Source organism: Lathamus discolor, chromosome 1 (genome assembly GCF_037157495.1).
Source record: "Lathamus discolor isolate bLatDis1 chromosome 1, bLatDis1.hap1, whole genome shotgun sequence".
Lineage (NCBI taxonomy): Eukaryota > Metazoa > Chordata > Aves > Psittaciformes > Psittacidae > Lathamus > Lathamus discolor.
The window spans coordinates 159,948,812-159,972,339 of NC_088884.1; the positions used below are offsets into that span (position 1 = coordinate 159,948,812).

The following is a 23,528-nucleotide window of genomic DNA, read 5'->3' on the forward strand; positions in this document are numbered from 1 at the left end:
GATTACCTGGACTCTTACAGCACTAGCCAGGATGCTTCTCAGACAGATGCTTCTCTTCAAAGGCAGGAAGAACATGCACTAGTAGAAGCCCACATCACCTTGGGGGTCCAGGATTTAAGCTGATCTCTGCTGGACTTTGTGTGTTCCTTCCCATGCCCTGCCTGGACAGGGAGGGATTTTAGATATGGACACAAGAGTCCATGTCTCTTGAAAAATTAAAGTCACAGGGAAACTCTTATAGGAAAAGAGTCTGATACAGGAGGGGAATGGAACACGGCAAGTGCACAGTCTCCTCTTTCAAGGGTGCAAAGGAAGTAGAGTGCAGGAAACATGCAGTGACTCTGACAGAAAGATTAATAGTTACCTGCATATGGAGGACAAAGTCTAGAAGGATTCGGAAATGAGATGTCAGCGGCTGTGCTGCTTAGAGAGGAATGATTTGCTGAACTGCCCAAAATGCTTAGTGCTTGAAACAGGCATTTTCCTTTACAAAGATATAGACTAGAAGTCCAAAATGGCTTTAAGGCAATCACTTTGTTGTGTATTGGGCAGCTGAGCTCCAAATATCCAAGTTACCCATTGCCTGTGCTGAAACAGGTATTTGTCTAGCCATTACTTGAGCTGATCCATTTTAGTATCTGTAAACACTAGAATTGCTTAACACCCAATATAATAAACACACAGTGTACTGTATGTAATTAAATGACAAGCTCCATCCCTGTCCTTATCTTCACCCATGAGCTTTATATTGACCCATGAGGTGAAGGGTCTATAGCACAGGTCTGATGAGGATCAGCTGAAAGAACTGGAGCTGTTTAGCCTGGAAAAAAGGAGGCTCAGGGGCGACCTTATCTCTCCCTGCAACTACCTGAAAGGAGGCTGTAGTGAGCTGAGGGTTGGTCTCTTTTCCAAAGTAAAAAATGACAGGACTAGAGGAAACAGCCTCAAGCTGCACCAGTGGAGGTTTAGACTGGAGATCAGGAACAACTTCTTCACTGAGAGGGTGGTCAGGCATTGGAATAGGCTGCCCAGGGAAGCGGTGGAGTCACCATCCCTTGGGGTATTTTGAGAGATGTGTAGACAAGGCCCTCAGTGACATGGTTTAGTGGTGGACTTGGCAATGCTGGGTTAACGGTTGGACTTGATGATCTTAAAGGTCTTTTCCAACCTAAATGATCCTATGATTCTACTATAAAAATAACCAAATGACAGAGACTGAGTGGATGGTAAAAGTCCTTTCCAAGATTTGCAGCATTTGATCATGTCTGTGATTGTGACAGATGGAAGTTGCTCATAACCATTAGCCCAGAGTGACTCTGAGAAACTTGCCTGGCTGTGCTGAAGACAGAGAATCACTTGTGAGGTCTGGGGTTGAGAGCTCCGATATCACACAAGCCACAAGATCTTGTTCTGTTGCTTCCTGCATGTCTCTCACTGCAAGCTGTAATCCCCCCCAAACATCCCTGCAGTAGGAGCAAAAGGACACACCAGCACTAACTGCATCAGTGCTAACTGCATCAGCAACTAACTTCACCAGTGCTAACTGCATCAAGATGTGAAGAGTCAGCAAGAAAACCACCAAGCTGCAGTTGCAGGAAGTCTTTTGGGTTTTTAATTGAACAAGACATTGAACAAAGATGACTGGCTCTGAAGACATGCAATTCTGATAAATACATAAGACCACTTTGCCCTCCTTGTCACATCAAAAAAGATGATGCTACCTCATACTAACCACTAACTCAGCTCAGTTGCCCATGGGCAATTCCCCTTCTCCACAGGTTTACTACTTCACACTGAAAAGTTGAGTTGCATTTCCTAGAAAAGCACAGCTTCCAGCAATCCCAGTATTTTGAAACTCTCAGTCTTTTGCTGATGAATTTTTGTCCACTAAACATCATCAGAAGTTTTGTTTTTAGGGGAATTACAAATTACACTTTTTAGTTTCACCAAGAAAGCAGCAAAGATCTGTACTCGGAAATCCACAGGTCTCTCTAGGAGGTTTCCCAAGCCTGTCAGCTCTCCATGGCCATGCACACCATGCATGTTTCCAGCAACAGAAATGAAAAGAACTGCTTGTGCCATCAGGAATCATAATACATCTATGTAGTTAAAGAGCAGTCACATCTATTCTCTGCTTGCAAAACACAGTCTCCACTCTCCTTGATAGCCCTAATAAGGCTATTGCAATTAGAATTTATCTTCCTTTGAAGTACAATTCTGGACGCTCACTTCTTATTCATTATGAGCTTTTCCAGGACCATTTAAGACACTAATCTCTTTCTCTCTCTCTCCCCGCAGGCAGCACAGGATCACATTTCCTTGCCCTGCAGAGGAATTGAGATGGCAGCTGATAACCTGTCACTGGATCTTTTAGTACAGGGTATTCTCAGATTTAAACTGATCACCTCCCACCTTCAACAAAACTGTTATCAATCCCCACATCTTGTGTTTCATTTAGTACAGCTTAATTCTATATCTATCATAGAAAACCTGTATGATAGAGAACTGGATAATGCCCCAGTTTTTCTCCATGGGAAAGATACCTCCAGCTATCAGAGCATCTGGTGATGCTTAGTACATGAAAACAAGGATCAGCTACAGGACACAGGGAACTCTACCAGAATATACTCTTCCAGACAACTAAAATTATACCACCTTACCTGCAAGGAAATAGATTTTCACTATATTAGTCACTTCAATAACAAGTCCATTGATTTACACCCTGCCTGCTTGAACAGAGTGACAATTTGGGGCTGTACATCTGACCACAACCAGAAAGTTAGAAAGCAATTTCACAGCATTAATAGACATTGTTAAAAGTTTCATTCTTCACTCTGTTGAGTAAAACTTTGCTTTAGAAAGTCTTGTGCACACTCAAATGCTTAAAGAGAACTGATTTGTTATTCTGTGTATATGGAAGTCTGACCCCACTGCACACGACTTCTTCCTGCAAGCAGCCTGTACAGTGCACAAAGACCCTTCCAAGCACTAAAGATACAGGAAAGATTGCTTCCATTGTTGATGTGTCCTGTGTCAGATGTTTTAAAATGCACAAATACATTAAAAGTTAAGATGAATGCTTGTGAGCCAGACAGAGCCATTCATTTTTAAGCAGAATCCAGACAGAAAGCCACCTTATAATGGAATGGTTAGGGCTGGAAAGGACCTTAAGATGATCCAGTTCCAACCCCCCTGCCATGGTCAGGAACGCCTCACACTAGACCATGCCGCTCAAGGCTCAGTCCAGCCTGGCCTTGAACACTGCCATGGATGGAGCATTTACCACTTCTTTGGGTACCCTGTGCCAGTGCCTCATCACCCTCACAGTAAAGAACTTCTTCCTTATATCTAACCTGAATTTCCCCTGTTTCAGTTTAAACCCATTACCCCTTGTCCTATTGCTATAGTCCCTGATGAAGAGTCCCTCTCTGGCATCCTTGTAGGCCCCCTTCAGCTATTGGAAGGCTGCTCTGAGGTCCAATTTCTATTTTCTCAGGATGTTTATATAATTTGCAATGAATCTCCTCTTTGTCCTGTGACTGTTGGCAGAGTCAGAACAGATTTATAGAGATTTAACAGAAATCAATAATATTCAGCACTGTATTCAACAGCTGTTACAATAACCTTTTAAGTGAACATACTCCAACAAGTCTGACTGACAGGCTTAAGTACTCCCCACCCATGCTGAAAACAAACATATCTCAGCTTTCTGTTGGATGATATTTACAGGCAGTGACTTAACTGAAAACTAACTGAAGTAGAAAGGCACGGACCAAACAAACCCCTCGTTTTTATTGAGGTTCATAAAACGCTGCTGCAGAGGTGCCCTAAAGTGGTGGGCGAGACTCTCCTAAAACTGATGTCACAAGATTCCTCTTTCAAAGACACTGTTAAATTATTTACCCTCCCCTAACTATGCGAGGGCACATAAAAGAATCCAGAAATCACAACTGGAGCCCCTCAGTGGGCGTCTCAAGCTCTTTTCTTGGCCTGACCCACTTCAGTGTGGGTTTTGCAATTCCTCCTACACCAGAATGTAAGAGGCCAAAGGATGAGAGTTGCTGATGGTCTTCTCCATGCTCCCAAAGCAATCCAGGACAGCTTCTGGATCTTCTCTGGCTTGAGTGAGTACAGAGCTTGTCCTATCCAATGTGCAGGGAAGTGCAGGTAGTGGATACCTTACGTAGATTCCCAGGTGTTTGGACACCTCACAGCAAAATTTAGTATTTCTTTTGGAGAAGAAAAGCACTGAAAAATTGAGAATGTTTATGATGCTGAAAAAGGGTAACCAAAAAGAGATGAAAAATGGTAAAAAATAAAAGAGATATATTCACACTGTACATTAAATCTTGTCACTAGTTGAGCTTTGGAGATTTTAATATCCTTTCCCAACTCACTGCTCAAAGCACGAGCCTCTGCAAAGGGCAAGAAAAGGAATAATCTGCTAAAGATATCTATGAGTTCACTTTGCCTACAATGCAATTAGTTTCAGCTGACTTCAGTATAAAACTCCTTTGCATCTCCACATTTCTCTGGAGGAAAACAAATAATACGGGGCTAGTCCACAAAGACATGCCACCTATGTCCAAAAAAGATTATACAGATATTGAAGTTTGCAGAAAAGTTGATTTTATGTGGCCATCACAATAAAAATTAGAAAGAATTTAATATATATGAGTGAAATTTGAAGCTACTGAGAGCTTTTAGAGGGATAAGGATGTTGACAGGATTTGTGACATGACATAAGCCAATTATTTCATTTTTCCAGGATACAGTGGTATCTTCACTATGACTGCTTTAAATGTCAGCCTTGTGGACTGAAGCTCCTTTTGCCCCATGATCCCCAAACTCTCACATAAGTAAGATGCTTACTTAGGGATTAGTCTGTAACAGCCAAATCATGAGTCAATGTAGTTACTTCTACCAAGTACAAGCCAGTGTAGCCTCTGCCCAGAGCACTGAAACTGCTACAACTGAAGCAGCACCTTTGGGTTGAACTCCCTGCAGGGTTCCTGACGGTGCAGAGGGAATGTGTCAGCTGTGAATGTATTGTTAAGCTGTTACTCTCACACCATCACCACCAAGTATCCTGCTCACTCTCCTCTTCCCCAAAGATCAGCTACCAGCTTTTTCACAGGAGTTCTCTCTACCATTTATCCAGCCCACAGTAGGCTTTTCTCCTGTCTCCATCTCTTCTCCAGCCTCTCCCTGTCCCATCAGTCATGCTAGTCACTAGTGGCTGGTCATTTTAATACACAGGCAAGTTCACACTTTCATTTCTCTCATATAATAGATCCTCATAAAAGAAAGAGACAGAAGCCCATTAAGTAACTCAGTGTAAAGCTATGCAGGTAAGAGAATGCATCACACTCATGAGTAAACAACAGTCTCATAATGATGTGCTATGAACCATTTCCACTACTTGAGAGGCAGTTCTGCCTTTTCACTATGATTAAGCATCATTATTTAACAGGCTTATTCTCCCAGAAGTATTCTTGTCTGTCTAAGTACAATGTATTCATTACAAAGCTAAATTTAAGAGTAAATTAAAGTGGCTTCATTAAAAGTAAGCTCCCTTTTCTAAAAGTTGAGATTCAATGACTTTACCCTGAACTTCAATTGGCAATCTTTGAGTGCAAATAACAAGAAATCTCAGAGTTGTAAACATGCAGCTGTTATAGAGAAGGACCCAGTGGATAAGGAAACAGTTTATAAACTCTTATGAACAAGACTTAAATGCAGAGTCATAACTTTTCAGCACTGGTGCCCTGATCATGATTATTTATGTTGGAGCTTAGAGTTAAGGATTGAATTTTACCATTTTCGTAACCCAGACACACAATTCAGCAGCTTTTCCTTTCTAATTGATCTGCTCACATGACAAATAATGAACATCTCACTTGTCAGTGTCTTAAGCAGCAGTTTCAGAATCTGAAGTGTTTGACAGAGCTGCTGGAACAGTTGAAATTTTACTACCTCACTTTCTTAATTAACACATGAGCTCCAGACAACCAAGTTGACATTTTACAGTTAGGCAAAGGAAATAACTACAGGTCTATTCAACACTGCAAGTTTGAAGATCTCACGTCTTTTCTGAAAAGAGATTCAATTACCGCTTTTGCACTAGGACCTGGAACTACAGTTCACTGCACTCTCACCCAGGGTAGGTAAAAAAGCCCACATCAAAACAATTCAGACACAGCCGCATGTACTTCCCTCACTCTGAAAGAACACAAATCTTTAACACTGCAAGTGTAAAGCAAAAAGAGTTTCATCTGCTGTTTCTTGCAAGAAAATATAAGGCTGGCAGCTTACATAATGATACTGGTTTATGATGAAAATAATATTGTGGTTGCAAGCACACGGACTTTTTTTACCTCAAAAATGTTGGAAGAGGAAGAAAATGCCTCAAGTTAGTTTGAGAGGGTAAAATTTAACATGGCACATGCCCAAACCAGAGAGAAAATATGCTGAGTAGGGAGATGACAGACTCTGAGGCTTTAATTCATTTACTATTTTGACCCAAACCAGAACTGTCCCAAGAATTTTCACAAGGCCAATTTTAATGAGTGAGTGACATTACTCCAGATTCACTGCATGGAAGCTTTCAGCTGATATTGACAGCAGATTAAACTTAAATGTTTAAATTAAATATTTAAATGTTTAAGTGTAGCTTATTTGGAGTGTTCATCACTTGTTTCTTGTTAAATCCTGCCTTATCTTAACAGCATTTGTTTACATGACAGTAAGTCTAAAAAGGCCCACATTCATAACGCTCAACAGCTTCTAACAGGCCAGAACCAAGTTTTACTTCCAAAATTAGTTCTCTCATAGGCTCTGCATCTTAACTGCCAAAACCCATCAGTGCCTTTGGCCATGGCTGTAGAAATGAAACAGTTTGAAAGCGCATCTGAAAACGTCCTATATGCATAACAAACACTCTTTTAAACTGTAGCTTTATGACTCCCACAACCTACTAACTTACAGCCATCAAAAGGGAATTAAGTACGTCCTATATGCATAACAAACACTCTTTTAAACTGTAGCTTTATGACTCCCACAACCTACTAACTTACAGCCATCAAAAGGGAATTAAGTATTGCATAGACAGATGACAATTGTTGTCTAAGGACAGATCTGTTGTTTCTACAGTTATACCACACTAGAAAAGATCAAAATTCAACACACCAGTTAGTAGCCAGTGCCTGGATTCTCAAAATCTTCATAAATCTGCGCTTATGTCTTAATTCATAATAAAAAATAAGTTTATATTTGCACATATTTCAAATGTGTGGTTCTGCTTTCACTGTGGTTATCAGAAACTCTGTGCAGCATCAGATAAGAGACCAAAGACTTAAGCATCTGTATTGAAACAGCTCTGAAGGACTCTAGTTTATAGCTGACACCTTCCTCTTTACAGAGCTTTTTACAGTTCTCTTTACAGTTTTTGTTTTGTTTTCAGTTCTGCTCCGCAGCATATTTTTTAGGAGAAAATTCTTTCCTAAAGTAGTTTTCCTTAAACACAAAAATAAAACAGCACAAGTTCGACAGTTACATCTGTAACTAAAATTCTGTCTCAGATACAGAGAAACAGGAGTTAGTATTCACATTACTGTTGCAATCTGAGATACTTATTATTAGCTCTCATACATACACTACCACAGCAACAGACCAATCTTTCCTTAAACTACTTGATACCAAAACAGAGGTCTGTAAACAGACAGCAACAATGAACCACAAGCAAGAAGCTCACACAGTTTGAACACCCCTAAATTCAACTCTCATTTTTCGATGCTCACCCTGCAAAAAGCATGATATAGGGCTGGTCATCAAACCCAACCACCCATGACAGTGGAGGACCACACACTTTGCCATCACCATATTCTTCCTAACTCTAGGAGAGAATGACTCATGGAACTCACCTCTTCAGAACAGGAAAAAAAAAAAAAAAAAAAAAAAGAGGTAAAGAGACTTCCTTTTAATTTCTACTCTAAGTTTCATCAAACTAACGGTGGAAATAGCACCAAACAAGAAACTTATATCTCTACATTTCCTTCTTACAATTCATCAGCAAGATGTGATGCAACCCTTTACTACTCTATCCTTCAGGATGACCTTCAGCACTCCATTTCTTTGCTAACGCATTCTATTTCATAGGCTGCTTATCTAGTATATATACAAAAAACCCCAACCAAACAGACAAAACAATCCTTTGTTTATTTATGAAGTCACAAGGACTTTTCTTGAGGGAAAAGAAAAGAAGCCAGTACCTGCCAAAACATACTCTAGCAATACAAACTAGATGATCCTTTCATTTGCTTCAAATTGCAAGTAACTTATTTTCAATCAGGAAATACATACAATTCCCAAACTCGGTTACATCATCTAGTTTGGTAGTTATCACATACCATCAGTCACAAGACTAAAATGCTGACACACTCATGTTTGAAATGGCAACATGATGTAAGCACTCAAAACAAAGTTTGAGAATAGCTACCAAACTTGACCCAAACTAAGTCTGCTGCATTAGTGAACACCTATCACATATGGAGGAATTTGCTTTCATTTGATCACAGAAAGTTCTCTTTGTAAAGATTTAGTCAGAAGAGAGATTAAACCTTACCTCTGGTTTACTGAGACTGGATGATACAAGAGAACCTGATCCCACATCCAGATCCCACTGTTTTCTCCCACTGTTTTCTGGGTCCAGGGCAGCAATTCGTCCATCCAAAGTGCTGATAATTACTAGGGATCTGCAAGTTAGAAGCATTCACAGTCAAAACCACAGCCATAGGGAGTTTCTCTGTTAGCTGCCTTCTATATTTAAGAGAGTGCAACTCCAACTTGAAAGTTAAGTCTACATATTCTGCAAAACAGCAGTTTCACTGGTAGCTCCACCTAGATCAACAGGCAAGAGTACAAAAGTTGAAGTCTCCGGCTGGATGTCACAAGCTAATTCACATGATGTATGATGCTTTCAGAGTTCTGCTTCAGGGGAAAATAGTTGACTTTTTGCTCCCAAAATGCAGGTGTTACACCGAATGAGATCATCATCTTTTGAGATATTTATATGAACTGTGTAAATCCTATTTCTTCCAGTACCTTCTACACTGATCTTTATTACATCGTTTCAGAACAACCTAAACCTGAGAATATGAAACCCAGCAAATCAGTATGTAAGAAATACTAACTTGCAATTAAGTTTCCAACACTTCTGGATGAAACATGGAAATCCTGAAGATTTAACAAGTCTTAGAATAACACAAGTCTTGCCTAAGGCATACACAGGACACTTGAAACAACCTCCAACATCTGCAGACAAGAAAGCAAAAAAACTGCCTTATGCAGCTTAGCCTTTAGGTGGCCTATCTGTCTGGGGATACATGGCAATGGCAGACTAGCTGTTTATTTCTACAGTGCATGAAGTTCATCAGCTTTAGTGTATCTTGCTTCTTACACAGCCATACAGTCAGAATAAGCAGTTCTGGTTGGGCTACAATCCAGCCATTAAAGTAAAATTAAAACCAAATAAACAACACATCAGAGACAAAACACAGACAAGGCATTTTTGAAGGGCCTTTTATTTCTCCTGAAGATTGTTTTATTTCGACCTGGAAAAGCTGGGATATGTTGGCAGTTTTGGCTTGCAGCAGGCTCCCGATCTTCAAAGGCTGCGGAAGAAGAGCTTGATCACTTTTACAGACGGGTTGCATTGAGGGGGGCTGGATCTAGTGACCCAGAAGGACCTTTCTAGACATTGATTTCAATGAGAATAAGGAACTGTGCCAATAAACTTGATGAGGAGATTAACTGCTTTTGGGTGGGGGGAGGTAATGCACACAGAGACACGTATGAATCATTACTTTAAACAATAAGAAACACTAAATAATTGTGTGGAACTGAAGCCAAATATGTTCATTTGTCCACAGTTACCAGTGTAGAAGATGAAATTTAAAGAGGAAATGATGGGGGCTATCCTTCTTCTGTAAGGTGGGAAAAACCAAAATCATGATCTTAAAAACATGTTCAAAGATAGGGGCTTAAGACCTACAACAAAGGCCACATAAAACACTGGAGTTTTACATGTAAAAGTAACCCACATATTTTATAGGGCCTTATACTCTAGTGTAGCACTGTATTGCTAACAAATAGGAAATTAAATGCATCTTTAACCTGTACCAAAAGTAGCATAGAGGCTCCACTTCTGAAGGTGGCCAAGCATCACATTTCTCCAAAACCTTAGCTTAACAGTTAAAAAAATACCAATTGTGCAAATATTTGAACAGTAGAATACATCAGGTTTTATAAGCTGAGTACATACAATTACTCCAACTGTACAGAAACCAGGACCAGGTTAATAATAAACCCGATTGCAGGAGACTGTTCTCAAGCACTGTAAACAAGTGCTTGCACACTGAAGGCTTTGGACACACATTTAACAGAATCTGTTTGCTTTGTGGTAGAACAATTTCTCTGAAGCCTTTTAGCATTGCATAAAAATATTATTCCAAGTGGGTCTATTTAAATGTCGATCCAGCTGACAACTAGGTTATAAAAAGGGTAGAAATGTTGCTAGAACAGAGGGAATTTTGGCAGTAAAAATCCTAAAATCATACTGTGAAATGTTTCCTTCCCATCTATACCTATTTTTTCCTCATACTATTCTTATATATTTCTTCCTTATAATATATTCCTTATATTATAATATATTCTTATATGTTTCTTCCTTATAAGAAATATTCCTGTATTTCTTCCCACTTGACTTCTCTGTCAAGTAACAAATCTTTTATGCCTTCGTATCTTACCTTTCCATATTATCCTTTCCCACCACATGCAAATCTCAGCCTTCTCAAAGAGTTCTCTCATTATTAACCCTCCCCACTGCCACCCAAGATGGCAGCTGCTTGCATCGTGACCTCTGGTCACCCAAATTGTAGTGTAACTGCACTTATTTTTAAGTTTAGCTGATTAGGAAAGGGGGGAATCATCCTTTAGAGAGAACCTTTGTACCAGCAGTACACACTTTGAGAAACTGGTTTAACCCTCTGCTTCCACATCGCCTAAAAATCCTGACTTTTGAGTGCAGTGGTACTCTATTAGCCCCCTTGGCCACTTAGTTTCATGAACTCCACCTACTGAGCAAACACTGTGATGAGACAGACAGGAGCAGCTTGGCTATACATAGATCTTGCATGTTCCTTTAGAACTGGAACTAGGTGCAAGAAAAACACTCATTTCTCTCTGCTTTTCTAACGAGTGGTACATTTTGAACTAAACAGTCATACTTCTGGTCCCATCTTCATCTTAAGCTTCAAAAATAATCATGTATGTTAGAAAGGATCTGCTAAAAATCCTTAGTCTTGTAATAAAGAGTAAGGATTTGTTACTTACTCTATTTTTCTATGAAGTCTTAATATCTGTTCTCCCAATCTCTGTTTAATTCTAGCGAGTTAAAATCCTGTCACTTGACCTCTAATTGCTATAAGATCTGCAATTTGTCTACATGTGCCCTAGAAGCATGCTAGTGTTACACTTTCTCACTATGAGATTTTCCCTTTTCCAACGTTCTCCCCTTTTCCTGTGAGATTCCCCTGCCTGCAGCTTTGCATACTGACAGTATGAAGTGGTGACAAGAGATCTTCCCATCTTTCAAGTAGTCTAATCAAGCACTAAATTAACACATCCTGATAAAAGCAGTTTAGGCAACTACTTCAAGAAACTATTTTGGAGCTTAAGAACAGGCAGGCAACTTGCTTTTCGCCACCCCACAGTGCTACTGTAAGTTTACTGTAGCACATTATGCCTATTTCTTACAGCACCGGTAGAACAAAGAGCCACCCTTTCAGCCATCTCTTTGCAAGCCTTTGCTGGCCAAAGAGGTGCAGATTATACCTGCAATTCCCTTCCATTGAATTGAAGTGGCAATATTCTGGACGCAACTTTAGACACCTGATCAAAAAGTTGCAAGGAAAAGGTATTCCTGCATTAGTTTGGTTAAGCCTGTTAACACCTTGTTATTCTTTGCAAAGCTATAACTTATCATTGCTTTATGAACACCACCTCCTGACTGTAATAAAGCTTCATAGCAGCTTTCCAGTATCTGAAGGGGGCCTCTAAGGATGCTGGGGAAGAACTCTTCATTAGGAACTGTAGCGATAGGACAAGGGGTAACGGGTTAAAACTTAAACAGGGGAAGTTTAGATTGGATATAAGGAAGAAGTTCTTTACTGTCAGGCTGGTGAAGCACTGGAATGGGTTGCCCAGGGAAGTTGTGAATGCTCCATCCCTGGCGGTGTTCAAGTCCAGGTTGGACAGAGCCTTGGGTGACATGGTTTAGTGTGAGGTGTCCCTGCCCATGGCAGGGAGGTTGGAACTTGATGATCTTAAGGTCCTTCCCAACCCTAGCTATTCTATGATTCATAACTACCTTGACCAAAGAAGCCAACTTCCAACAATACAGAAGTATTCTAAGAACAATACCAAACTAAACCTCAATTTCAGATATCATCCCCCACAAAACATTACCCATTTTAACATCAAAGGTAAAAAGGTCAAAAGTCACAACTATAATGCCAAAGAATGGAGGAGGATAGAAACTGCATCAAATTCCTGAAATGGCAAGATATTTGTTAAAAGTACATCACAAACGGTGCTGGGGAGTGAATCACATCACACAGACACTACGGAAGGTAAAAAAAAACCCACCAACAAATCCCAAAACTGCAATAGTCTCCACAAGCCTGGACCACAACACCACAACAAAATAAAAAGACACAAAAAGGAAGCACTCCAGACTAGGCAGTTACTTAAATCCCTCAACCAGACACCTGAAAAATGAACACCAGTAAAATGATGAAGGCACATTTCACCTTGCCTCAAGCTGCTGCTCCAGAGCATACTATCGATCAAGTGTTGGAGAAGAAGAAAATCCCTTCTGGGCCCTTACAGATGGCCAGCAGAAGGGCTAAAGCAAAGGGCCAATAGAATATATGAAATATGAAGTTATCTGTAATCACAGCAGCTGGCAGAGACTAATTTGATCCTATACAGTCAGATTTTATTTGCTCTTTTTCAATATGAAAACACATCTGGACACACTTGCCTCACCCTAACCATCCACAAACAGCCTCTATGAAGTGTTTTCTTACCATTTCCTACCAGTCTCTTGCTCACAGACTTGAGCTTGTTATTAAAGTGCAGTTATATGAAACTATGAAAAACATCTACTACAAACTTTCACACCCATTGACAAAAGGCCAGTACAGGGCCTCAAAATCACTGTTTATATCCCATCATGAACACAGCCCACTCTTGGAGATCGGATGGCCTCAGGCTCTGTTCTACTTTACCGAAGTGAAGGTATCTGATTTACCTAGCAACAGAAGCACAGGGTTAAGACTGCAAGCAAAGAAGTAAACAGGATAGAGGAGGAGCACTTATTTAGCTTATTTACAGCCTTTCACTGCACAAAAAAAAATGTGTATTTATTCAAATCAGTTGGTTTTGTTAGAAAAAGCAGAACTCATCATCCTTTTGGTACAACATTTACCACTATTACTGTTTCAGTTTAATATAACCCTAAAACAACAGCAAAACAACCCTAATATTCTCAACAGCAATTTGGGACATCACAAATAGGGCTGTTTGTCAGACTTGAGCTCTAAACAGCTATTCCAGTTTCAACACCTGCGTGTTTGTACATAAACAGCACAACAGTTCACTAACCCTCACATTTTCTTCTAGGAAATTAAAGAAATCCTCAACCCCAAGATGATGACATTCATTTGCCTACAGCAAAAATAGTTGGGGTTTTGGTTTTGTTGGGTTTTTTCAGGTTATACTGACCTGTTCTATTACATGGATATTGTATTGCTGAAGAACAATTAACTGAGGTGAGTAGAGATCTCACAACTGAAATAATAAAAAACAGCAGGCTAATACTACGGCCAGGCAGCCATCCTATTTCTATTTGATGACAGCAAATCTATTTCTCTGCACTAATCAATTAGATAACAACCACATTTAATCTCAGGCTTAAATTACCACATTGAACATCTTTAGTGCGTTTTACTTAGCTCTAGTGGTCAAAGAGAAAATTCATCTTTAAATGTTTTCAAGGCTAAACAAATGAAGATCTCATTAAAAATTGAATACAGTAGAATTGTAATAAACCAGGTAGGAATTTGATGACCTGATACACAAAGGAATGATCCTGCTGCTAAAAGGCGAACAGATCTTCCTCAAAGAAAACAGGATGCCAAGTTATCAGCCAGTTTCTAACTGAATGCTTGGGCTTTCCTTCTTCAGAATAGCTTCTCAAATGTAGTAGGCATTTAGTCATGCTCTTCCTCCTTTAAACTCTGACTGTGGTTTATCACCTCATCTTTCTCAGCCAATTCAGAAACAGCCTGGGAACAGCTCAGTAACATTTCTGCACTTGAGTCATTCATTAAAATCTTCCTTGTGCCAGAGCTTCTTGCCACATGTGTTTATTAAGTATTTTATTTCCCCTTGTTATAGTCTGAAACTTGTTCAGCAATTTGTCTTGCATGCTTGGCTTCCCTTCAAGCACACACCAGCGTCTGTGTTTAACCACTACGCAAACAGGAGAACTGGATTTTCTTTACAAGAAAAAGAAAAGATGCCAAGAAGGGATACAACGTTCTGAACGACTGCGAGTTGCAGGTATCGGAAAGAGTTTAGACTACAGATGCAGTGCTTTACAGCACTGCCACCAGGTAACAAGTCGAGGAAGGGACTTGGCATTACCAGGTTAAGTAGACTATTACCAGGGTAAGCAGACTGGCCAGACGCCACAGAGCATGACATCCAGCAGCTTATCTGTCTAAGAATTAAGACACCTTTTCTACTTACTAACAAGCATTGAAAGGAACAAGTACCTCAGGCGAGGTCCTGCAGTACCCTCTCCCTACTGCTACATCCTCCTCCTTGCCTCCCTGTCCACCCTGCCCATCGCTGCAGCGCTACTCCCAGCCCCATCACAGGACTCATCTCTTCCACCCCTTGCCCTGCACCTCTTCTTCCACCTTCAGACACTTCCCCGCGTGTCCCCACCGCTCAGCCAGCTCGCAGCACCCTCGTTTCTCCACGCACCCCCTTCCCAACGCACTACTCCCATTACGAACAACCTACAGCCCAACTCCCCCACCTCTCTGCTCCCCCTCCGTGCTCACTCCTGCACACGACCCCCGGGGGCCGTGCAGCCCCTTTTCCATGTACACAACCCCAGCCCCATAGATGCTGGCAGACCCCCGAGCACCCCCAGACACTGACCCCGGACACTGCCCCACGCGTACCGGCCGCCAACCCCATGTGCAGCATCTCTACACACTGACCCCCCACCGGCCAACACAGCCCCGCTCCGCAGCCCCGGGCAAGGACGCTCACCCCAGTCACCGCCACCCACCTGCCGCCGGCCCGGGCCTCGCCGCTCTCCTCAGCCTCCTTCTCGCCGGGCGCCGCGGTGGCCACTCCGGCCTCATCGTCCTCCACCGTCACGTCAGCGGGACCGGCCGGCAACGCGGCGGGAGCGGCGGCCGCCCCCAGCCCGAAAGCGGCCTCCACAGCCGCGACATCGCTCGGCGGCGGCGGCGGCAGCGCCTCCGGGCCGCCCGCCGCTACCCCCAAGAGCACCAGCACCGTGAAGGCGGCCAGAGCGCTGCGGCACCGCGGCCCCCGCATGGAGGGGCCCCGCTTCGGCCGCCGTTAGGACATGAACGCTGCCGCCACAGAATGGGCGCGCACCGCAACCCCGCCCGCCCGCCCGCCACGTACCGGCACTCCGCGCGCAACCGCCCCTCACACCACCGCCCGCCCCTCGGCGGCGGAGAAGGAGCTCATTGGCCCGACGCCACGCCGCTCCGCCCGCTTCTTCCCTTTGATTGGCCAGAGAGGGAAGGAGCGGTGTTTGTCAACAGAGCCGCCGGGCCAATGAGAATCGCGCCGCTCGCTCTCCTCCCTCTACCGCTGTTGCTACCAATGGGAAGTGCATGATTCACCGAGCTGCTCTGCGATTGGCGGAGCGGGAGCGCCACACGTGCTGCTGACTGGCGCGCCTAGCGGCGCGGCCCCGCCCCTTCCCGGCCGGTCCTCGGCTGGAGACGTGGCTGCTCCCCCGCGCCGGCGGGGCGGGGCCGGGCGGGCGGCGCGTACCACCCTGCGCGCAGGGCGGGGAGGAGGCGGGAGGGGACGGGTGAGGTGCCCTCCCCCCCGTAGGGAATGAGCTCGTCGAGCGGGAGCAGCGTGAGGGCTGCCTGAGGGAAGCGGGGCCGGGACACGCGTGTGTGAGGCTGAACGGACGCGGGCGGGCTCCGCTGAGGTGCCCATGGGGCACCTTCTCCCGACCGCTGTGGTTTATGTTGCCTAAAGCACCTTCGGCAGCTGAGCCGCGTCCCCCTCAGGAAAGATTCCCCTCAGGAGCACGTTCCCCAGGTAATGGCTGCCCTGCCTGGTCTGGCTCCAGTGAGGAGCAGCGTGGCCAGGTCCGCTCACTACAAGAGAGGCACTGAGGTGCTGGAGCAGGGCCAGAGAAGGGCACGGAGCTGGTGCAGGGCCTGAAGCCCAAGTGTGATGGGGAACGGCTGAGGGACCTGGGGGGTTCAGATGGAGAAGAGAAGGCTCAGGGGGGGCCTGATGGCTCCCTACAAGTGCCTGACAGGAGGATGGAGCCAGGAGGGGCTGGGCTCTGCTCCCAAGGAACAAGGGATGGGACAAGAGGAACCGGCCTCAAGCTGCCCCAGGGCAGGTTTAGATTGGATATTGGGAACAATTCCTGCCCCAGAGGGTGCTCAGGCATTGGAACAGGCTGCCCAGGGCAGGGCTGCAGGCACCGGCCCTGCAAGTGTTCACACACGGTGGAGACGAGGCCTCAGTGCCATGGGTCAGTGGTGGCCTTGGCAGTGCTGGGCAGTGGTTGGACTGGATGAGCTTAAAGGGCTTTTCCAGCCTGGCTGATTCTGTGTGACACAGCATGGTGACTGGTAGGCCCAAGAACACCTTCCCCAACTTGTTGGCCAGATGTTGCAGCAACCTTGAAGTCTGTCTGTGGTATGTTCAACTCGTTCCCTCGATGTATTCACAGATTATGATTTCCTTTATCAAGCAGATCACACCTCTGCATCCTTCAGGAGGTATTCCTCCCTTTCGAGCAGTTACCCTTTGCTTTGGGGAGCAGGAGAGGCTGTTCCATCCCATCCCCAAGGCTGGCTGTTGCCCACATCAATAGCCTATAGCCTGCAATGGATCATGCTCTGACTTGCAGTGCTACCTTGAGCTTTCCTGTCAGTATTCACCCCTTAGAGGTTGTTTATCAAGCCATACCTTTATATTCTTTATAACCAAATAAGTTACAAACATTTCACTGCTTATTCTAAGGCGTCTCCTCCAGTGCTTAAATTACATCTTTATGTCCCTCCCCTTTTCCATTCTTTTCAGCACTGCATTTCAGAATGTGGAGATGAGGGTGCTGTGTTCATCTGTTTCCAGCAGTCAGGAAGGCTCCAGTATATCCCTGGGGATGCCTCCTCCCCTTTGCAGAGGGGCAAAGGTTGACTGTAGGCCATTAGAGAACACACAGCACGATGCTTTTCTTCCTCTGTGTACATGTGCATACCTAAGCTGTGTGGCTTTGCATCTGACTGCTTTATGTGGCAGTCCTATGTCAAAATCCTTTAAACACTTCATTACACCTTCCAGAGGAAATGGAATTCTTTGGTGTCTTCATGAAACATGAAATGAGATTTCTGTTAGACCTCTGACTGGCCTTACTAATTCTTTAACAAGTCATATATAATTTCTTCTGGTATTTAGCCAGGAAGTGGTGGCATACCATACAACTGAAGACAGGTATCAACCTGGCACCTTTTAGCCTTATAGAATTGCCCTGCTATATCAGAGTTTACTGAAGATGAATGTCAACAGACAAGGGCAGCTGTTTCGGAGCCACCTGGCCACAGTTATCCCTAGAAGAGCTTTACTGGTTACTAATGGACTGAAATTTATCACATCACTGTTAAGTAATCCTCCCACATATCCTCCTGCTTCTTTACAAACATAGATCATAAGTGTTCAGTGGACACTTCTGCATCTTTATTGACATTTTAATCATGTCCATCTAGTAATGTGTCTGTACTATTACTAAGGTTTTCTGGGATTTAGCCTTGCCAGCTATGGATTTCCTTTGATGTGCTTCACTTCCAATAACTACTCTGCTTCTCATAACTTCTCATTTATACCAGCGCTCTTTTATTTCCTGCTTTCTCCATTTTGGCTATTCATGTTTCATTGTGAATCACTCTCTCCAGTCCTCTCATAAACCAGGAACTGGCAATGTATTTGCTCTTTTGATTTTTAAATTGTGGCTCTTTGATTGCTCAGTGAACTCTTTTTAAAGAGCTTGTAATTGTAATTTTTGGACTTCTACCTACATTTTTCTTCCTGCTTTCTTTTCTGATGAGTTGGAAATAGAGCTTCTATTTAGCTAGGCAAACCAAGCCAAAGGCTTTTATTCTTCCCTTATACTGGCTCTCTGCTGCTCCCTCATTCATCTCACTGTCCCCAGCACTTGTTTCGATTTAAATTAGGCTTTCACAGAATCATGGAATTCCAGGTTGGAAGGGACCTCAAGGCTGAACAGCCGCAGCTCTCTCAGCCTTTCACACGGCTTCACAGTCCTTCGATAATCTTTGTGGCCCTTTTCTGCACCCTCTCATCTTTTTTGTACAGTGGGGACCAAAACTGAACACAGTATTCCAGCTGTGGCCTGATGAGCACTGAGTACAGTGGGATAATTACATCTTTATCCCTGCTGGTGATGCCCTTGTTGATGTTCCCCGGCGTCCCATTGGATTTCTCTGCAGCAGCTGCACACTTTACTCATACTGAGCTGCTGTCCACCAGGACCCAGAGTCCCTTTCCACAGAGCTGCTCCCAGGGCAGATCGCAGCCTTTGCTGCACTCCGGGATTGGGTTTACTCAGGTGCAAAACCTGGCACTTGTCCTTGTTGAACTCCGTAAGTTCTTGTTACCCCACTCTTCCAGCCTTTCCAGATCATCCTGCAGGGTGGTTTTCTCACATAGTGATGTTTTCAACAGTGATGTTGAAGGGTAACTAATACACTTAAAGTTTAAACTCCATTATACTTACAGGCCAGGCAGAAAAACTACTTCTGTGCCATGCTGTTAACATGAGATAAGAGTAACTTATCTCTTGTCCCACTAGTTATCCCAGGGGCTTGGAGACAGATGCACAGTAACCACAGACCCCAGCAAGTTCCAGAATATGGGAATACTTCACCAGTAGATTCTACCTTTGTGCTGGTTCATGGAGGTTTATTATGCTTAAGGCAAAACAACAGCCTTGTGCAAGTGTCCCCATCACACGCATGAGTATTACCTCACCTTCTTGCATTTTCCTCCCACTCCCCACCCCAGATCAGCAGTCTTCCAAGTGCAGCCTTTTATTTTAGGGTACTTTAGCAGTTTTTCATGACAGTACACATTTTCTGCTAGACTCCTCCTAGATTCCTTACCACTGAGGCATAAGGATTAACAGTTGTAACCTAAAAGCTCTTCCTTTTCTGTTTTGGAAACGTTTCTCTAAGGCATAGACAATGTTATTCACAAATCCTTAAGGCAAACACGGCACTAGAGCCGTATCATTTTCTCTCTCTATTAAAAATTGGTGCCAACAAAAACCAAACTTCCTGCTTTTTCAAAGCATGACTCACATTCTCCACTCTGTTTTGACTGACATAAGAGATCTATTTCAGTCATATGACAATAACTTGAAATCTGACCAGCCATTGATGTGGAAATCAACGCCTGTTCTTGCAGGATGGAAGGATGTTAATGGGAATGGTGTTTTATGTAACTCCACTAGAGATCTGCCTGCTTTTCCTGAATAACTTGCTCTCAGACAAAGCCCAGCGTGCCACCTCGTGGCTGCCCTGTGCCAAGGGCCACTCGGAGTTGCCTGGAAAATGATCACTTACAGGCTTGCTTTCCCGACAAGAATCCAGACCATCAAAAAGCCACATCAGTGTACCAGCACCCTTGCTGATGTCTTGTCACAAGCCGAATGAAACCAAGCAATTCATCCAACGGGTCAAACCCCAGACAACCAGTGAAGATCTGCTGGAGTGAATCCGGAGGAGGGCCGTGAAGATGGTCAGAGGACTGGAGCGGCTCTGTTTTGGAGACAGGCTGAGAGAGCTGGGCTTGTTCAGCCTGGAGAAGAGAAGGCTTCTTAAGGGGAGACCACAGAGCAGCTTCAGTGCCTAAATGGGACCAAAAAGAAAGCTGGAGGGGGGCTTGGGGAATGGCTTTAACTTGCCAGAGGGGAGACTGAGATTATATCTTAGGCAGAAGCTCTTCCCTGTGAGGATGCTGAGGCCCTGACATAGGGTGCCCAGAGAAGCTGTGGCTGACCCATCCCTGGCAGTGTTCAAGGCCAGGTTGGACACAGGGGCTTGGAGCAAGCTGCTCTAGTGGGAAGTGTCCCTGCCTGTGGCAGGGGTTGGAACTGGATGAGCTTTAAGGTCCCTTCTAACCCAAGCTGTTCTAGGATTCTATGGAGTGGGTATTACTCAGAAGAAATGTCACCAAACTGGAATGGGGTTTACTGGATAAAAAATTAGGTAGCAAGAATGTAATTGTTGGGACATGACAGGCTTGGAGAACTACTGCCAAGTAAAAAGAGAGGTTATCTGGAAAGATGAGTTAGAAATGCTCAACCTTCCAATTGTTTTCTCCAGCAGTGTGCTGGTGAAGTTTTGCCTTCATAGGTCTGGTTGGTTTTCAGCTGTTTCATGCCTTATCAAATAAGGGAGACATGCAGTTAACTGGATGAACACAGCTGACATCCAGGGGCTGCTGTGCCCATGGATTTCACTCAGTATTCACTTTTGCAGCAGGTATAAGCTGGGCTAAATCTACCACAGCAGATGGTCTTACAGCCTTCCCACTTCTCACTGACTGATCTTGCTGCCTTCCTCAGGAAAGGGCAAGGAAAACTAACCTTGATTTTGCTGGTTGCTTTACCTTTCGGAAAAAAACCAGCTCTCTCCCAGCACATGGAAGTAGCGGGAAAACCTGGTAAATGGTGGGAATGCTCCTTTTTATTGACAGCGCTGTCTTAGACCAGAGCAGCTCTGGAAGGGGAGTTACAAAACTCCCCTTCAGAGAGATGTTATGGGTGAGGTTTGGCTGAGCCAGTTCAACCTCATTCACCTGGCAAGAAGAAACTAGGGCTTTTTGTCTATGTGTCAAGATGAATCAGCACAGGGGTACAGGACTGCCAAACCCCATACCCAGGCTAAACGTGGCTGGCAGATGAAAGGAGTGAAGAGCAGGATTATTGCTGTCAACAACAAGCTGTTATCTCAGCTAGTGTGTAATTTCCTAACATGTATTTTCAGCTTCAGATGCAGAACTCAGCACCCAGAATCATGCAGCCACCCTCAGCAGCCCAATGGTCCAAGCTGCTCCATTCATCATTGGGTGGATTCATCCATCATTCACTGGGACTACCACCTCGCTGTTACCACCCTATTGGATAAGGAGAATGTCTGTTCAAACAGAGCAGGTTCAAACAACCCCTCTGTACAACAGCAGAGAGGATGAGAGGTGGCTCGTGGATGGTCTTTGATACAGGACTAACACTGGCTTGTACAAAAAGACTTTGAGCTGTTTGCAAACAGAGCTAGAAGAAAATCCATTTCTAAGTTGTCCAGCACCACATTTTTGTGCATAGGCAAGACTCAGCACACCATTAATGAATGATTTGCCTGCATTCACTGAAACTGCAGCTCACCAGCAGATTCAGATACATCTCTATCAGAACAACCCCTTCTCTAGCAGTGGAAATACCTGCGTTCCTCCGGGCAGACACACTGCAAGGTGTGTTTCAAGCCAAAGTCATCAGCCATTGCTGTGAGGGTACAAACGGGTTTCTCAGCCCTTATTTAACTTCTGAGATAAAGCTCCCTGCTCCGGTGGGATTCAAGAGATGTATGGATGGGCTTCTGGGATCTGTGTGGAATGCCAGTGACCAGTTTTTGTTTCAGGCAGAGGTCAAACATTGAGGATACTGCAGGAATAACCCCAAACCCCATCAGCTGCTCATTCAGTTTCACCGTTAATGCACCATGGAAGAACACAGTGCTTCGGTCTGATTCTTTCCAAACTATACATCCCACCAAATGTGTGTATTTACACTTTAAAGTGTGTAACTTCCGGGAAAGATCATTGCCAGCTGGCAGAAAGCACTGAATGACTCTATGGCCACCACGTGCTGCTCTTAATAGCAAGTCACCTGCTCTGTACAGAAAGGTAAGGCCTTGCTGGACCGAGATAACCTGGGTGGGTGACAATAACAGAGTCTTTGTTGAACTGCCAGCCCTTTGTTCACAGCCTGGAGTGAAAACAAAAGGAAACGTTTATAGCCGTTAAAAATCACAGCAGAATTGTTGAGGTTGGCAACAAAACAAGTCCGTCATGAACAGGATTAAAAATAAGCCAACAGCGGCTTTTCTGTGATGCAAAAGAATTATTATAAGAAAATATTATTCTCTGCACATTGGAGTGAGTAGTAAGGGGCAAATACCTGCAGCTCTGGGACTGCAGAACGAGAAGCTGAGATGACTGTTCAGTCACCCCAGGACTGAAAATGCAGAGGGACTCGAAAGGTGTGTTCAAGGCCAGGTTGGACAGAGTCTTGGGCAACAGGGTCTAAAGTGATGTGTGTCTGCCCATGGCAGGGGGTTGGAAGTGGATGATCTAAAGGTCCTTTCCAACCCAGACCATTCTGTGATTCCATGATCTGCCTCTCATGTTTTTCAGAAACATTTTAAGCAGATGCCAGCCCAGGATGGGGTGTGTGTGTGTGTGTGTGTGTGTGAGGAATCAAGGAATCATGTAGTCGTTGGAATTAGAAGGGAGCTTAAAGCTCATCCAGTTCCAGCCTATCATGGGCAGGGACACCTTCCACTAGAGCAGGTTGCTCCAAGCCCCTGTGTCCAGCCTGGCCTTGAACACTGCCAGGGATGGAGCAGCCACAGCTTCTCTGGGCACCCTGTGCCAGCGCCTCAGCACCCTCACTGGGAAGAAAATATGGGGGGCAGGAGGAGAAAGCTCTATGTACTCCAGGACAGAAAACCTCAACTGGGTTTTATCCTGACCCTCCTGTGGGGAGGGAGAAGGACTAGTGACTGATGGTCAGTAACGTGGTGCTTGGAGGATCAGCTCTTTTTATCACACCATGTTCCTATTTGTGTGACACGGTGCCTTTCCCAGCCAGGGCTGTCCTTGGCTCCCCACTCCTTAATCCCCAACGGACATAAAAAACCCCTTAGAGATCCAGATCATGCTACAGAGTTTGAGTACACATGCAAGGAAGGCTCTTCCTTACACCTCCGTAAGCCCAGAGGTCAGGTGAATCCCAGAGCTCCCTGTGCCGTGCAGGTCTCCCAGCCATCCTCTCTCTACCTCAGCACTTCCCGCAGGGACAC

General features: G+C 44.2%; 1 protein-coding gene across 1 annotated transcript in view; it reads right to left on the minus strand.

The window, feature by feature from the left end:
• EIF2AK3 (eukaryotic translation initiation factor 2 alpha kinase 3) overlaps positions 1–15,779 on the minus strand; it is a 48,487-nt gene extending 32,708 nt beyond the window's left edge. The window contains exons 1-2 of the mRNA XM_065661750.1: positions 15,428–15,779; positions 8,624–8,753 (exon numbers count right to left, since the gene is read on the minus strand). Coding sequence (XP_065517822.1) covers positions 8,624–8,753; positions 15,428–15,702 — 405 coding nt within the window. The 5' untranslated portion in view covers positions 15,703–15,779. The remainder of the gene's footprint in view (positions 1–8,623; positions 8,754–15,427) is intronic.
• Between the last annotated feature and the right edge of the window lie 7,749 nt (positions 15,780–23,528).